This window comes from Scyliorhinus torazame, chromosome 7, assembly GCF_047496885.1.
Source record: "Scyliorhinus torazame isolate Kashiwa2021f chromosome 7, sScyTor2.1, whole genome shotgun sequence".
In the NCBI taxonomy this organism is placed as follows: domain Eukaryota; kingdom Metazoa; phylum Chordata; class Chondrichthyes; order Carcharhiniformes; family Scyliorhinidae; genus Scyliorhinus; species Scyliorhinus torazame.
The window spans coordinates 111756969-111773922 of NC_092713.1; the positions used below are offsets into that span (position 1 = coordinate 111756969).

Here is a 16954-nt window from a genome sequence, read left to right on the forward strand (position 1 = left end):
GTTCGATGTTATCCAGTTCTTGAAAATACATAATAAATAGTGCCCATGACTTGTAGAACCCCTCCGAGCTTCCCCTCAGTTCGAACTTAACCTTCTCAAGGGTCAAGTATTCCAACAGGTCCCCCCCGCCACGCCAGGGCACAGGGTGGAGAGGCTGCTCTCCATCCCAGCAGGATCCGCCTTCGGGCGATCAACGAGGCGAAGGCTATGATATCTGCCTCCGCTCCCGTTTCCAACCCTGGCTGGTCCGACACCCTGAATATGGCCTCCCGGGGACCTGGGTCCAGTTTCACGCACACCACCTTGGAGATTACCCCAAAAACCTCCTTCCAGTACTCCCCTATCTTTGGACAGGACCAAAACATATGAACGTGATTAGCCCCCCCCCCCCCCCCCCCCCCCTCCCCACCGCAACGCTCACACACATCCTCTACTCCTTCAAAAAATCAGCTCATCCTCACCCTCTGAGGTGCGCTCTATATATCACCTTCAGCTGTATCAGCCCCAACCTCGCACATGAGGTGGAGGCATTCACTCTCCGGAGCACCTCACACCAGACCCCCTCCTCTAGAACCTCTCTCAGCTCTTCCTCCCACTTTGCTTTGATCCCTTCCAGTGGTGCCTTATCCTCTTCCAAAATCGCTCCGTACACTGCTGACACTGCCCCCTTCTCCATTCCCCTTATCGTCAGCACCACCTCCAGCAATGTGGAGGCCTCCAGGAAGCTCTGTATCTCCTTCCTGGCAAAATCCCGAACCTGCATGTATCGAAACACTTCTCCCTGCTCTAGGCCATATTTCGCTTCCAGCTCCCTCAATCCTGCAAACCGACCCCGAAGAAACAAATCTTTTAGTGTCTTAATCCCCTTGTCTTCCCATTTCCGAAAACTTCCATCCCACCTCCCTGGCTCAAATCTGTGGTTCCCCCGAATCGGCATTTCCCTTGACCCTGCCCCCAACCTGAAGTGTTGACGAAACTGCCTCCAGGATTTCAATGAAGCTATTATTACCGGACTCCCTGAGGATTTCCCAAGAATTATCGGGAGCGGCGCTGTTGCTAGTGTTTTCAGCCCCGACCCCCTGCACAAACTCTTCTCCATTCTGACCCACTGAGAATCAACCCCTCTGACCCAGCTCCGCACCTTCTCCACATTCGCCGCCCAGTAGTAGTACATGAGGTTCGGGAGACCCAAACCCCCTGCTTGCCTTCCCCTCTGTAGCAGCACCTTTCTCACTCTGGCCACCTTCCCTCCCCATATGAACGAGGTAATCCTTCCCTCAATCTCTCTGAAAAAAGACTTTGGCAGGAAAATCGGTAGGCATTGAAAAATAAACAGAAATCGCGGCAACACATTCATTTTAACCGCCTATACCCAACCCGCCAGTGACAGGGGAAGACCATCCCACCTTGCCAGATCGGCTTTCACTCTCCCCACCAAACTAGTGATGTTGTACCTGCGAAGCCTCCCCCACTCCCGGGCAACCTGTACCCCCAGATACCTAAAGTGAGTCCTTGCCCACGGAATGGCAGCCCCCCCACCCCTGGCCGAGACACCACAAAGTACTCACTCTTGTCCAGGTTCAGCTTGTACCCAGAGAAAGATCCAAATACTCGCAGTAGCTCCAATATTCCTCACATCGACGCACTCGGTTCTGACACATACAGCAGCAAGTCGTCGGCATATAAGGACACCCTATGCTCTATCCCCCCCGCACTATTCCTTTCCATGCTCCCGAACTTCTCAATGCGATGGCCAACAGCTCAATCGCAAGTGCAAACAGCAGGGGGGACATAGGACATCCCTGTCTCGTCCCACGGTGGAGAGAGAAATATCTCGAACTGATATTATTTGTGCGGACACTCGCCTTCAGCTCCTTATATAGTAGCTTTACCCAGTTCACAAACCTTGGTCCAATCCCAAACTGCTCCAGCACTGCCATCAGGTATCCCCATTCGACCCAATCAAACGCCTTCTCGGCGTCCAATGCCACAACCACCTCTGTTTCCTTCCCTTCCGCCGGTGCCATAACAACGTTCAAAACCCTCCTAATGTTCGAAAACAGCTGCCTCCCTTTCACGAACCCCGTCTGATCCTCCCCTATCACCTTCGGGAGGCACTCCTCCAGCCTACCCGCCAGTACCTTCGCCTACACTTTTCCGTCCACATTCAGAAGTGATATGGGCCGATACGACCCACACTCCGTCGGATCCTTATCTTTTTTTAGCAACAGTGAAATCGATGCCTGCCCCAAGGTTTGCAGTAACACCCACTTCCCTATCGCCTCTTCAAACATCCCCACCATCAGGGGTGCCAAAGTATCCTTGAATTTTTTATAATATTCCACCGGAAACCCATCCGGCCCTGCCACCTTGCCCGACTGCATCCTCCCAATCGCATCCTTTATCTCCTGCTCCACTATTACTCCTTCTAATGTAGCCCTGTCCCCCTCCCCTAGCCTCGGGTACTCCAACCCATCTAGAAATTCCTGCATCTCACGGTCTCCCCTGGGTGGCTCTGACCTGTACAACCTCTCATAAAACTCCTCAAAAACCTTGTTAATCAGCTCCGGAACCACCACCAACTTCCCTGCCCTATCCCTCACCTGAAGAATTTCCCTTGCCGCTGCCTCCCTCCGGAGCTGACCTGCTAACATACCTTATGTTAACATACCTAACATGCCTTATCTCCATGTTCATAAACTGCACCCCTTGCTCGTCTCAGTTGGCGCACCGCCTTCCTGTTGGACAGTCGGTCGAAGCTCGCCTGTAGTTCCTTCCTCTTTTCCAGCTTCGCTGGATCCCCATCTTCTGCATACCTCCTATCTACCTCCAACATCTCATCTATTACCCTCTGCCACTCCAACCTCTCCTCTTTGTCCACCCTGGCCTTAAAGAAAATTACCTCACCCCTCACCACCGCCTTTAGAGCCTCCCAGACGACTGCCTTCGACACCTCACCCGTACAGTTGAAACCTACATATTCCTAAATACCTACATAAACCTACATATTCTTTTCAATTTTCTCCCAGAACACTTGGTTCCCCAAAAGCCCCACATCCAGTTTCTACCCCGGTCTCTGCGCTACCCCCTTCTCCAGCACCACATCCAACCAATGTGGAGCGTGATCTGACACTGCAATTGCAGAGTATTCCGACCCCTTGACTCCAGCCAGCAAAGCCTTTCCCACCACAAAAAAGTCGATCCGCGAGTATACCTTATGGGCTGCTGAGAAAAACGAGTACTCCCGTTTCCTTGGGTGCAGGAACCTCCAAGGGTCCACCCCTCCCATTTCCACCATTAGCCCAGCCAGCGCCTTCGCCCCTCCCCTGATGGGACCAGCGAGCGCGGCCGTGATCTGTCCAACCTTGGTTCCTGCACCAAGTTCCAGTCCCCCCCAACAATCAGCTCATGTGGGTCCAAGTCGGGAATGGCCCCAAACACCTTCCTCGCGAATCCCACATCGTCCCAATTGGGACCGTATACACTTAACAGCGCCACTAATCTCCCCTCCAGCGCCCCTGCCACAATCACATATCTACCCCCCTGATCAGCCACCACCTTCTCCATCTGGAAGCGTACCCTTTTGCTGACCAACACCACTACCCCTCGAGCCCTTCCATCAAATCCGGAGTAAAACACTTGGCTCACCCAGCCCTTTTTAAGTCTCATCTGGTTCTTCACCCTCAAGTGAGTCTCCTGCAGCATTGCTACATTGGCTTGCAAACTTTTAAGATGCGCGAGCACCCTTGACCTCTTGACCGGACCTGCTAGCCCGCTCACGTGACTATCCTTACTGGTGGTCTCTCACCCCCCCACCTTTCTTATCCACCATCATCATACCACCGAGCCCTGCCCCATAAGCCTGACCCGCCCCTGTCCATTGTTAACATTGAACCCCTTCCCCCCCTCCCAAGAACCCCCCTACATTTCCCCCTGAAACAACATCCCCCAACATCCATCCCTTCCCCCACCCTCTCGCTCGCCTTGTAGGCCCATTGAAGCCTGCTATCCAGGCTCCAACATCCGCAGCCTTCCTCTCACCTCACCTCCGTTCACTAGCTGACTTTAGTTAGCTAGCGTGGGTGGCTCCCCCCGCCAAGACCTCTCGCCCCCTTCCACCCAGTCCCAGAGAAAGAAACACCAAAACAAACCCAACAATCCAACCCCTACAATTCACTAATATAACATTTAACCGTCGCAACACAGAACGCCAATCAACCCACCATTAACTTGAACTCTGTAACAATGCAAAGAGAAGTAAATTACAATACAAATCAGTAAAAAGAAAGTTGTAACATTTGTACATTTTGCAGCTGCTCAAACACAGTCCACAGTCTCTCTTCCAGTTCCGCTCTTCACGTCTGTCCCAAGCCTTCTGCCCTCACGAACGCCTCAGCTGCCTCCGCCGTCTCAAAATAAAAGTCTTTGGCGTTATATGTAACTCTCAACTTCGCCAGGTATACCATAACAAATCGCACCCCCTTCTTGTACAATGCCGCCTTTACTCGCCCAAACACCGCTTGTCTTTTTGCCAACTCCACCGTCCAGTCCTGGTAGATCCGAACCGCAGTACCATCCCACAGCACCTCACGCTTCTGCTTCGCCCAGCTTAATACCTTCTCCTTCATGCAAAACTTATGGAAGCGGATAATTACTGTCCTTGGCTGCTTGTTCACTTTGGGCTTCGGCCTTAATGACCCTCCCCCATCAGCTCCACCAACTTCTCAGCGAAGTATTGTGTTGGCCTTGGGCCCTCTGACCCTTCGGGAAGCCGACAATTCACAAATTGTGCCACCTTGAGCGGTTTTCCAAGTCTTCCAGCTTTGCTCGGAGTCCTCTGTTAACCTCCACCACCCTCCGCAGCTCGTCCCCCATCAAGGTGGCCTGGTCGCTGTGACGTGACACGGCCTCCGCCACTTCCTTCATCTTCTCGCCCTGCTCTCTCACCTCGGCCAATGCCTTTGCCACCTCCACCCTCATCGGGCCGATTGCCTCCTCCACCAATGACTTCAACACGACTGCCGTCTCCTTCCTCAAGGCCTCCATGTGCCTCGCAAACTGTTTTTCCAGCTCCACCGCCATCACCTAGGTCATCTTCTCCACCGTAAGTAGTGCGGCCCCGCCTTGCAGTTCGGCTTCCGCCATCCTGTCAACACTTTTGCTTGTCTTCTCCTTCAGCGGCGAACCCGCGTTTCCTCCTTTCTTCGACGCTGCTCTTCGCATCCTTTAGTGACTTATTGTTTATTTTCTTTCCTTTCTCCTCCCTCCCCCTTCACCCTCCTGTCCTTCATCAATCTGAATTATTCTTTTTTTTTTTTAGAAAGGGGGGGAAGAGAGGGGAAAAAAAAAAAAAAAAAAAAAAATCTTGGTCACCAAACTTCCTTAAACCTTCTTTCTTTCTCCTCTACATTCACCCAGAGCTCCCCTGGGACCAGGCTTCAACCTTCTTTCTGCCTCCTAGGTGGGAGCCATCAGATGTGGAGCACCCTCCCTACATTGTGCCCTGGCCTCGAGCCTGCCGCCTCGGCCTCCTCGTTGCTCCGCCCCCACTGCTCTGACCTCGACGCCGCACTGGGCCCAGTGCCTCAGCCCCCGCTGCCCGACACCCGCGTGGGGTTCTTCGCCGGTTTTTAAACCGACCCCGCTGGCTGCTCGTGACGGCCCCAAAGGCCGACGATAGTCGGGGGGTGCGTGTAGACTCGGGGAAATCCCCGAAATCGCCGCAAATCTTGACCACCGGCGGGAGCTCTTGTTGCTGCGGCCGCCCTGCTCGCCCACGCCACTGGAACCTCTGCAGCCATGACGCTAGTTTCACAAATTTCAAAAGCACAAGTGAACTGTGCCTTCGGGAACTCGGCCCATCGGAGGCGGATCATCGCAGAGACCCCGGAGAATATCGGGTCAGGCCTGCTAATGATATGCAAATGGTGTTTACTGCACGTGCATCCCAGACAACATTGACTGTCGAGGTGATGGAGAGTAGCAATTTGGCGTCATATCGGCACCCACCTGCGATTTTAATGTCAGAACCTATTCTCCGCCCAACTGTGTTTCACAATTTCAGCATCAGCCAATGGAGAATCCTGCCCACTAGCTTTTGAATTGGTTCAGTGTCCTGACACCTATTTCTGATGATTCTTTGGACTAGCAGTCCCTTGTCTTCTATCAGACCCCAACAGGAGAGAGGAATGATGGAGAGATGAGAGTGGAAAAGGTAAAAGAGTGTGTGTGAACCAGAAAACGCTAGAAAGAGAGAGACTGATGGAAAGGAAGTTGACAAAGACAGACACAAACTGGAAAGAAGATAGCCACAGAAAGGAAATCAGCAACAGGAGGGAAATAAAAAGAGACAAACACTGGAGGGAAGATGAGGCAGGCCAAAGGGAAGGAGGAGGCACAGAGGGGAAGGAGGTGTAGGAACAGAAAGGAAGACAAAGCGAAGGGAGGAAATATGAGGGAGAGAGACGGTAAGCAGATAAGAAAAAGATGAGGGATGAGAAGTTTAGAATACATTTTCTTCAGGGTTACCAGTGTCAACATGCCTTTTTTGGAGGGAGCCTGTAATTTCAAAGTAAAAGTAAAATATTTTGGAAATTGCTGTTTTAGATTTTTTGTGTGTGTGTGTGTGTGTGTATTTATTGGCAAAGTTGCTATTATAGGAGTGAATGATAAGTATATGTGATTTTGAAAATAATTATATCCCAGATATTCAAGAATTAATTCTGAGGGCGGCATGTTGGCAGCACTGCTGCCTCACGGTGCCGAGGACCCAGGTTCAATCCCGGACCACTGTCCGTGTGGAGTTTGCACATTTGCCCCATGTCTGCGTTTAAAAATAATTAATTCTAGCAATATTAAGTTATCCATCCAGATTACATTCTTAATATTGATTAAAACCTTTGTTGAACACTCTTGTTGCCTTCTGCAATTTGTGCCTCTACTCATACAAGACCATAAGAAATAGGAGTAGGAGTAGACCATATGGTCCGTCGGGCCTGCTCTGCCATTCAATACAATCATGGCTGATCATTGGCTTCAACTCCACTTTCCACCCACTCCTCATAATCCCGTGATCTCTTGAGACACCAAGATTCTGTCCATCTGGGTCTTAAACATAATCATCAATGGGGCATCCACATCCTTCTGGGGTCCAAACTTTCAAATATTCACCGGAAATTTATTCTCACCTTAGTCCTAAATGGACTTTATCCTTAGGCTGTGCCCCAGTGTTCTGGATTCCCCAGCCATGGGAACCCTGTCAAATTCCTTCAGAAGCTGGTATGTTTCACTGCAATCATCCCTCATTCTTCTAAACTGCAGAGAATATTGGCCCAATTCACTCAGCTTCTCATCATTAAACAAAGCCTCTCACCCCAGGGTCCAATTTCGTGAATCTTCACTGTACCGACTCCAATGCAAGTAAATAGGGCGAGCACACAGTATTCCAAGTGTGGTGTCACCCAAAACATTCATTGGAGCAGGACTTCATTATTCTTGATCTATATTGCAAGGTGATTGGAGCACATCATGCCATTTGCCTCCCTGATTGTTTGCTGTACTTTCTGTGTTCCTTGTACAAGCATATCCAAGTTCCCCTGAATATCCACATTTACAATTTTCACATTTTGAAAAATATTCTGTTTTTGTATTATTTCAGCCAAAGTGAATAACTTCACACTTTCACATATTATACTCCATCTGTCACTTTCTATCCCCCTCAAAGCCTACATTCCCACCTAGCTCAGCAAACCTAGGTACATTACTCAAGTCATTAACATAGGTTGTAAATAGCAGAGTCCCCAGCACTGAACCTCGTGGCATTCCACTAGTCAGAACCTGTCAAGCTGAAAATGCCCACTTAACCCCACTCTCTGTCTGTTGGCCAATTCTTTGTCCATGCTAATATATTACCCCCAAGTTGGGAGCCTTTATCTTGCAAAATTAACCTTTTGTGTGGCATCTCATCAAATGCTTTTTGGAAATACAAGTATATTACATCTACGAATTTCCCTTCATCTATCCTCCCAGTTAAAACCTCAAAAAAACTCAATAAAATTGTCAAACTCGATCACCCTCTCATAAAACCACATTGGCTTGTCAAAGTACATTGTTAAGACAGGCCAACTGACGGGAGGTTCCCTGTATTCTCTGTCCCTCCTTTTTCTGAAGAGCTAAATTACATTTGCAAATTTTGAGCCATTCATATTATAGGTGCAGGATTAGATAAAGAACAAATTGCATTAATGTGTTGGCTTTCACTTCCCCCAATGCTCCAAAGCCCTTCATAGCTCACAGCTATACAAGAAAATGTAGTAGGCAAAACTTACACAGCAAGATGCCGCAAACCATCTATAATCTGAGTCATCCAACTCCAAGGAGAGAGCAATACTGGCTAGGACACTGTCAGAATTTCCTACATCTCTTCAAATAGTACTTACATTTGTTTAGACAGGAAAACTGAGACTCTGATTCAGGTCTGATCAGAAAGATTGCACACTGTTGCATAAATTTATAACAAAATCACCCAGTACTGGTGCTTTTAGGGACACAATTTACAGTTGGGTAACTTGATATTTAATAGAATCCAGTTTTTATTTAACTATATCCTGTTCACACAAGCCTCATTGTGCCAGTTTTCAAAAGATGCTGTTAGCTTTAGGGGAAAAAACTCTTTCTCCTCCAAGAAGTTTACAAGGGGAGAATTCAGGATCTGTGGGTGCTCAGGCTATTTCCATAACTTTTGTACAGATGTAACTTGTTATAGAACGTCATAGTCCACTGAGTAATACAATAAATCCTAAGGTACAAATATAGATGCAATTGTTGTATTTACCTGAGGTGTTCTCTGTAACTCGTATAAGCTGAGCTCCCATGTTTTGCTAAGAGGCTGAGTTCCATTGGTCTGCACTACTTGTGCCATTGCTGCAAGAAGCACAGAAAAATGAAATTATTATTCATCAATGTTGCCATCAGGCCAACCCCCAAGATCCATCCATAGAATATTTGGATTTATCCCCAATAGCACTGACCACCTGAATTTGCGAGTGAGGAACAGACTAAAATTACAATATTGGGCAGAAGTGGAGCTATGTCCATATGATTTATGTAGTACCAGTAACAGGCAGGGCTTGTATATCTTGCTGTCCATCCCTTCTCACTATATGGTCTCTGTAAGAATCCACCTATTGGTAATTCGAGGAAATATACATCTAAAAAGTTTAAGTTCCACAGTATCTTCGCGAATCCCAAGAAGAAACACTTTTGCAAGTTGGGAAGGGGAAGAGGTATTATTTTCTTTCGATATTTTCTTTAGATATGAAAGGACTATGGATATCCATTATTGCAACCCCAAGCCAAGATCCATTTCTAGCCCCACCTCACATGGAGTGACCAGTTTGAAAACAATGTTAATGGCCTTGCTTTTAAGTGTGCAAAGTAACAGATAATTAGGAATTATAATGCTTCGGGGAGTGCATTAAAATCAAATCAAAGCTATTTGGTAAATGACAATTTTTTCCCTCCATGTGTAAATGCACATTCATTGTGTTCCCTAGCTAACCACAGTAACCACAAACAGGTGGAGCTGGCACATACCATCTCCCCTTCTCTCATTCCCAGGTAGATACAAATCAGATTCAGATGCTACACAACTGTCAGCACTTACTACCACGGAGACTGAATATGCATCACTTATCACAAATTTGTATACTTTCTTTTACACACCAGCAAACGGAGAGTCAGTTCTGCAAGACACCAAAAAGTAGGAATTGTACAATGTACTACTTTGTTCAGTCATACCAAATATTTGTTCATCGGTTAACACGTGGGTACATGGGCAGCACGGTGGCGAGGTGGTTAGCACTGCTGCCTTACGCCACCGGGGATCTGGGTTCGATCCCGGCCCTAGGTCACTGTCCGTGTGGCATTCTCCCCATGTCAGCGCGGGTCTCACCCCCACAACCCAAAGATGTGCAGGATAGGTGAATTGGCCATGCCAAATTGCCCCTGAATTGGAAAAAAAATAATTGGGTACTCTAAATTTTTTTTTTTTTTTTTTTTTTAAAACACTCAATAAAGTACCAGGGTCAACTCTTAAAATTGTCCTATATTCCACCAAAGAGACACTACATGCTATTATTAAAGCAGTACCATGTATATGATGCTGTATTTTGATTTATTATTGTCACATGTATTGGTATACAGTGAAAAGTATTGTTTCTTGCATGCTGAACAAACAATGCATACCGTACATAGGGAAGGAAGGAGAGACTGCAGAATATAATGTTACAGTTATAGCAAGGTGTAGAGAAAATATCAACTTAATACAAGGTAGGTCCATTCAAAAGTCTGGTGGGAAGAAATAGGGAAGAAGCTGTTCTTGAGTCGGTTGATACGTGACCTCAAATTTTGGTATTTTTCCTGACGGAAGAAGGTGGAAGAGAGTATGTCTGGGGTGCGTGGGGTCCTTAATTATGCTGGCTGCCTTTCTGAGGCAGCGGGAATTATAGATAGAGTCAATGGATGGGAGGCTGGTTTGCGTGATGGACTGGGCTACATTCACAACCCTTTGTAGTTTCCTGCGGTCTTGGGCAGAGCAGGATCCATACCAGGCTGTGATACAACCAGAAAGAATGCTTTCTATGGTGCATCTGTAGAAGTTGGTGAGGGTCATAGCTGACATGCCAAATTTCCTTCGTCTTAGAACATAGAACATAGAACAATACAGCGCAGTACAGGCCCTTCGGCCCACGATGTTGCACCGAAACAAAAGCCATCTAACCTACACTATACCATTATCATCCATATGTTTATCCAATAAACTTTTAAATGCCCTCAATGTTGGCGAGTTCACTACTGTAGCAGGTAAGGCATTCCACGGCCTCACTACTCTTTGCGTAAAGAACCTACCCCTGACCTCTGTCCTATATCTATTACCCCTCAGTTTAAGGCTATGTCCCCTCGTGCTAGCCATTTCCATCCGCGGGAGAAGGCTCTCACTGTCCACCCTATCTAACCCTCTGATCATTTTGTATGCCTCTATTAAGTCTCCTCTTAACCTTCTTCTCTCTAACGAAAACAACCTCAAGTCCATCAGCCTTTCCTCATAAGATTTTCCCTCCATACCAGGCAACATCCTGGTAAATCTCCTCTGCACCCGTTCCAAAGCCTCCACGTCCTTCCTATAATGCGGTGACCAGAACTGTACGCAATACTCCAAATGCGGCCGTACCAGAGTTCTGTACAGCTGCAACATGACCTCCTGACTCCGGAACTCAATCCCTCTACCAATAAAGGCCAACACTCCATAGGCCTTCTTCACCACCCTATCAACCTGGGTGGCAACTTTCAGGGATCTATGTACATGGACACCTAGATCCCTCTGCTCATCCACACTTTCAAGAACTTTTCCATTAGCCAAATATTCCACATTCCTGTTTTTCCTTCCAAAGTGAATCACCTCACACTTCTCTACATTAAACTCCATTTGCCACCTCTCAGCCCAGCACTGCAGCTTATCTATATCCCTCTGTAACCTGCTACTTCCTTCCACACTATCGACAACACCACCGACTTTAGTATCGTCTGCAAATTTACTCACCCACCCTTCTGCACCTTCCTCTAGGTCATTGATAAAAATGACAAACAGCAACGGCCCCAGAACAGATCCTTGTGGTACTCCACTTGTGACTGAACTCCATTCTGAACATTTCCCATCAACCACCACCCTCTGTCTTCTTTCAGCTAGCCAATTTCTGATCCACATTTCTAAATCACCCTCAATCCCCAGCCTCTGGATTTTCTGCAATAGCCTACCGTGGGGAACCTTATCAAACGCTTTGCTGAAATCCATATACACCACATCAACTGCTCTACCCTCGTCTACCTGTTCAGTCACCTTCTCAAAGAACTCGATAAGGTTTGTGAGGCATGGCCTACCCTTCACAAAGCCATGCTGACGATCCCTGATCATGTTATTCCTATCTAGATGATTATAAATCTTGTCTCTTATAATCCCCTCCAAGACTTTACCCACTACAGACGTGAGGCTCACCGGTCTATAGTTGCCGGGGTTGTCTCTGCTCCCCTTTTTGAACAAAGGGACCACATTTGCTATCCTCCAGTCCTCTGGCACTATTCCTGTATCCAATGATGACATAAAAATCAAAGCCAATGGTCCAGCAATCTCTTCCCTGGCCTCCCAGAGAATCCTAGGATAAATCCCATCAGGTCCCGGGGACTTATCTATTTTCAGCCTGTCCAGAATTGCCAACACCTCTTCCCTACGTCTTCTGCGAAAGTAGAGTCGTTGGTGGGCTTTCTTAACTATAGTGTTGGCATGGGGGGACCAGGACAGGTTGTTGGTGATCTGGACTTGAACTTGGTGAACTTGAAGCTCTCGACCCTTTCTACTTCAGTCCCATTGATGTAGACAGGGGCATGATCTCCACTACGCTTCCTGAAGTTGATGACAATCTCCTTCGTTTTGTTGGCATTGAGGGAGAGATTATTGTCGTCGCACCAATTCACCAGATTCTCAATCTCATTCCTGTACTCTGTCTCGTCATTGTTTGTCTCGTCATTGTTTGAAATCCGACCCACTACTGTGGTGTCATCAGCAAATTTGAAAATCGAGTTGGAGGGGAACTTGGCCACACAGTCATAGGTGTTTAAGGAGTATAGTAGGGGGCTGTGGACACAACCTTGTGGGGCACCGGTGTTGAGGATGATCATGGAGGAGGTGTTTACTGATTGTGGCCTGTGGGTTAGAAAGTTCAGGATCCAGTCGCAGAGAGAGGAGCCGAGGCCAAGGCCACGGAGTTTGGAGATGAGTTTCGTAGGAATGATGGTGTTGAAGGCTGAGCTGTAGTCGATAAATAGGAGTCTGACATAGATGTCTTTGTTAACTAGGTGTTCCAGGATAGAGTGCAGGGCCATGGAGATGAGGTCTGCTGGGGACCTGTTGCAGTGGTAGGCGAACTGTAGTGGATCAAGGCAATCCGGGAGGCTGGAGTTGATCCATGCCATGACTAACCTTTCGAAGCACTTCATGATGATGGATGTCAGAGCCATTGGACGATAGTCATTAAGGCACGCTGCTTGTGACTTTTTTTTGGGTACAGGGATGATGGTCGTCTTCTTGAAGCCGATAGGGATCTCAGATTGTTGTAAAGAGAGACTGAAGATGTCTGTGAATACCCCCGCCAGCTGATCCGCGCAAGACCGAGTGCTCGTCCAGGTACCCAATCCGGGCCAGTGGCTTTCCGCGGGTTGACCTTCGAGAAGGCTGCTCTGACGTCTGCAGTGGTGATCTCAGATACAAGTTCATCCGCGGCTTCTGGAGTGGAGGGCTCGCTCTCGCTGACCTCTTGCTCAAAGCGGGCATATAATGCATTGAGCTCATCAGGGAGAGGTGCGTTGGAGCCGACGATTTTACATGCCTTCATCTTGTCGCCCATTATGTCTTGCAGACCTTGTCATAGACGGCGGGAATCCGTGTGGCTAGCCTGGGACTCGAGCTTGGTCCGGTACGGTCTTTTGGCATCTTTGATGGATTTCTTTAGATCATATCTGGCTTTCTTATAGAGGTCAGGGTCGCCTGACTTGAACGCCTCAGACCTAGACTTCAGCAAGCAGTGGATATCCCTGTTCATCCAGGGTTTCCGGTTGGGAAACACGCAGATTTGTTTCTTTGGCACACAGTCTTCTACACACTTACTGAAGTCAGTTTCTGTCGTAGCTTACTTGTTCAGGCTGGTCGCATAGTTTTTAAATACTGACCAGTCCACTGACTCTAAGCAGTCCCGTAGGAGATCATCCGATTCCTCAGACCAACAATGCACAACTTTCTTTGATGAATTCTCCCGCTTCAGTTTTTGCTTATAAGCCGGGAGCAGGAGCACTGCCTTGTGGTCAGATTTGCCAAAGTGTGGGCGGGCGATAGAGCGGTAGGCATGTTTGATATTTATGTAGCAGAGGTCCAGGATGTTTGGGCCTCTGGTGGAACAGGTGATGTGTTGGTGGTAACTTGGTAGTACGCTCTTGAGCTTGGCCTGATTGAAGTCCCCAGCTACAATGAACAAGCCTCAGGATGTTTCGTTTCAAGGCTATTTGTGGTGGTGAATATTTTGTCCAGTGCGATTTTCACGTTCGCATGGGGTGGGATGTAAACTGCCGTCAGGATAACGGAGCTGAACTCCCGCGGAAGGTAGTAGGGGCAGCATTTTAGCGTCAGGTATTTCCAGGGAGCAGAAACTCGCCAGTGTTGCTACATCTAGGCACCAGGAGGTGTTGATTAGGAGGCAGACCGCACCTCCCCTTACCTTGCCCGAGGCCGCCGTACAGTCCATTCGATGGATTGAGAAGCCCTCTGGTTGTAGGGCACAGGTTGTATGTCCTCTGGTTGTATGCTCCCAGCTGTGGATGTCCTTGTGTTATTCTATCATTCACATGAACTTCTAAAATTCAACTCTGGACAGCTAAAGGAAAAACTGAAGATAGAATATGAGCCAGGACAAGTTTTCACTGGTACAATACATAAAACTAAAACCCAAACATCTGCATGTATTAAAAGTAGAAGGTTGTAACACAAGATGGTAATTATGTTTGAAGTATGGGGAGGTTATCAGTAATGTAATAGCATCTTGTATCTATAGTATTATTGAATCAAAGGCAAATGAAAATCACCAGATCCAAAATACAATTACCAATGGCTATTTCAAACAGATAACACATAGTTCTTCAAGAAATAGCACACCGCAAGTGACTATTTTCCAGTACAATGCTGGAGGATCATGACAAACCCTGCGGAGGAGCAAAGCTTTACCCTGGGTCTGGATAAAGAGAGTTAGAATAGTCTTTAAAGTTCTTTTTAAGAAAGCAAAACTACACTTTTGCTGCTTATTATATATTAAGCTTGTTTATTTTACGCATCTTCTCACTCGTCTTGTTTTGGTGAATGACATAGAGTGTTGGAACGATTTTCAGACTGAATAAAAATCGATTGAACGATGTAGTGAATTGTCTGTGTGGAATTTGCACATTTTCCTCGTGTCTGCGTGGGTTTCACCCCACAACCCAAAAGATGTGCAGGTTAGGTGAATTGGCCATGCTAAATTGGAAAAATAATTTGGTTCTCTAAATTCTTTTTAAAACTACACTTATTCCTTGGCTGAGGTCTTCTGGATCATAAGCAGGAGGGTTAGGAACTGAGCCACAAGACCTCTGATATTCTGAGCTGCATTCTCAGTGTGTAGTGCTTAACAAACGTAATTTATTGAAATAACTATAGCAACAACCACATGTAAAGAATCATAGACATCTTCAACAAAGATAAAAGACCATCTGACCCATTTTGTCAATGCTGATCCTTGCTGGAGCGACCAAAAATACTGTACCATAGAGATGCATCTTCCTCAGTTTCTAATGTTTATCTAATGTTCCCTTAAAGAATGTAACAGTTTTTGCTTCAAGTATTCCCTATCGCTAAACATTCCATGCTCCAGTAGCCTGCTGTGTGAATAAATATCTCCTACCTCTTTTTATTGCTTTCTTAATGGCAATTTTAAATTGATGACCTCTGCTCAGAAAGGAAATAGTCTTTCCCTATTCATTCCATCAAAACACTTCATGATTTTTAAAACACATTTTCTTTTCTGTCTCCAGTGGAAACAGTTTAAACACATCAGTTTCTCTTCATTAGTTTCCCATCCCTAGTATCACCCTACTGTATCTATGCTGTACGCTCTCTACTGTTTTCATATCCTTTCTATAATGGGTTGACCAAAACTTCAAGCTTAATCAAGCCAGTGTTTGGAGTTCTATATCACTATTTATTTACTTTTGTACCCTTATATCCATATTTATAAAACCGACAAGACTGTAGGTGTACTTTTCATGACTCATACTATCAATGTTTTCAATTATGAATTTAAATCCTTAGGGCTCTGTTTATTCACACCTTCCATTTTGTGTACACTCCCATTCTTGGTTTCTTCACAAAATAGGGGCTGGTTTAGCACAGGGTTAAATAGCTGACTTTTAAAGCAGACCAAGGCAGGCCAGCAGCGCGGGTTCAATTCCCGTACCAGCTCCCCGAACAGGTGCCGGAATGTGACGACTAGGGGCTTTTCATAGTAACTTCATTTGAAGATTACTTGTGACAATAAGCGATTTTCATTTCAAATATATTGCCTCACACTAAATGAAATTTGCCATTTGTCCGTCATTTACATATCCATGTCCCTTACAGTCATCCTCACTGTTTGTAAAAATCCTCTTTTTCATCAAAATATGACTGTTCTCCACGTGCCCAAGTTCAACTCATCTGTAGACTCAGCATTGATGCCGCCGACATGCTATTTCCAACTCATCTCAAATCTAAGCAACAACCATTCATCCAAACACTTTTTGCTGTCTGTCAACCAACTTTCTATCCATCCTGCTACATTTCCTCATACCATGGATCTGAACGTTTCTAATGAACCTCTTGGAGATAGCTTATCAAATGCCTTCTGAAAATCCATATTATATCGGCAGCATTCCCTTTATTAACCAGCCACTTCATCACAAAGAAATGTAATACATCAAATATTCAAAAGCCATACAGAATAATTGATCATGTCAGTAGTCATCAAGCTTTGAATGGTTCTTCTATCATTCCTGAAAAATAGCATAAGCAAATTACTGACATGGCTGAAAATAACCTCTCATTAGTTAAATGTCAAATTTGCTCAGCTGTAGCACACACACTACTAAATCAGAAGGTTGTGGCATTAGGTTAAGTTGACGTTTCAGTGCAGCACTGAAGGAGTGCTGCATTTTCAGATGAGACATTAAATTCAATGCATTTAGCCACTTAATCGCTGGCTTTGAAAGCAGACCAACGCAGCCAGCAGCACGGTTCAACTCCTATACCAGCCTCCCCGAACAGGTGCCGGAATGTGGCGACTAGGGG

At 46.6% G+C, this 16954-nt stretch overlaps 1 protein-coding gene across 4 annotated transcripts in view; it reads right to left on the reverse strand.

Moving 5' to 3' along the window:
- Positions 1 to 16954, reverse strand: part of rnf2 (ring finger protein 2) — a 78312-nt gene that overhangs the window by 28649 nt on the left and 32709 nt on the right. For 3 of the 4 annotated variants that reach the window (XM_072511265.1, XM_072511266.1, XM_072511268.1), the window contains exon 2: positions 8834 to 8922. In XM_072511265.1, coding sequence (XP_072367366.1) covers positions 8834 to 8920 — 87 coding nt within the window. In that variant the 5' untranslated portion in view covers positions 8921 to 8922. Of the gene's footprint in view, positions 1 to 8833; positions 8924 to 16954 lie in introns of those variants that run through there. The other variant, XM_072511267.1, reaches the window with a different exon arrangement.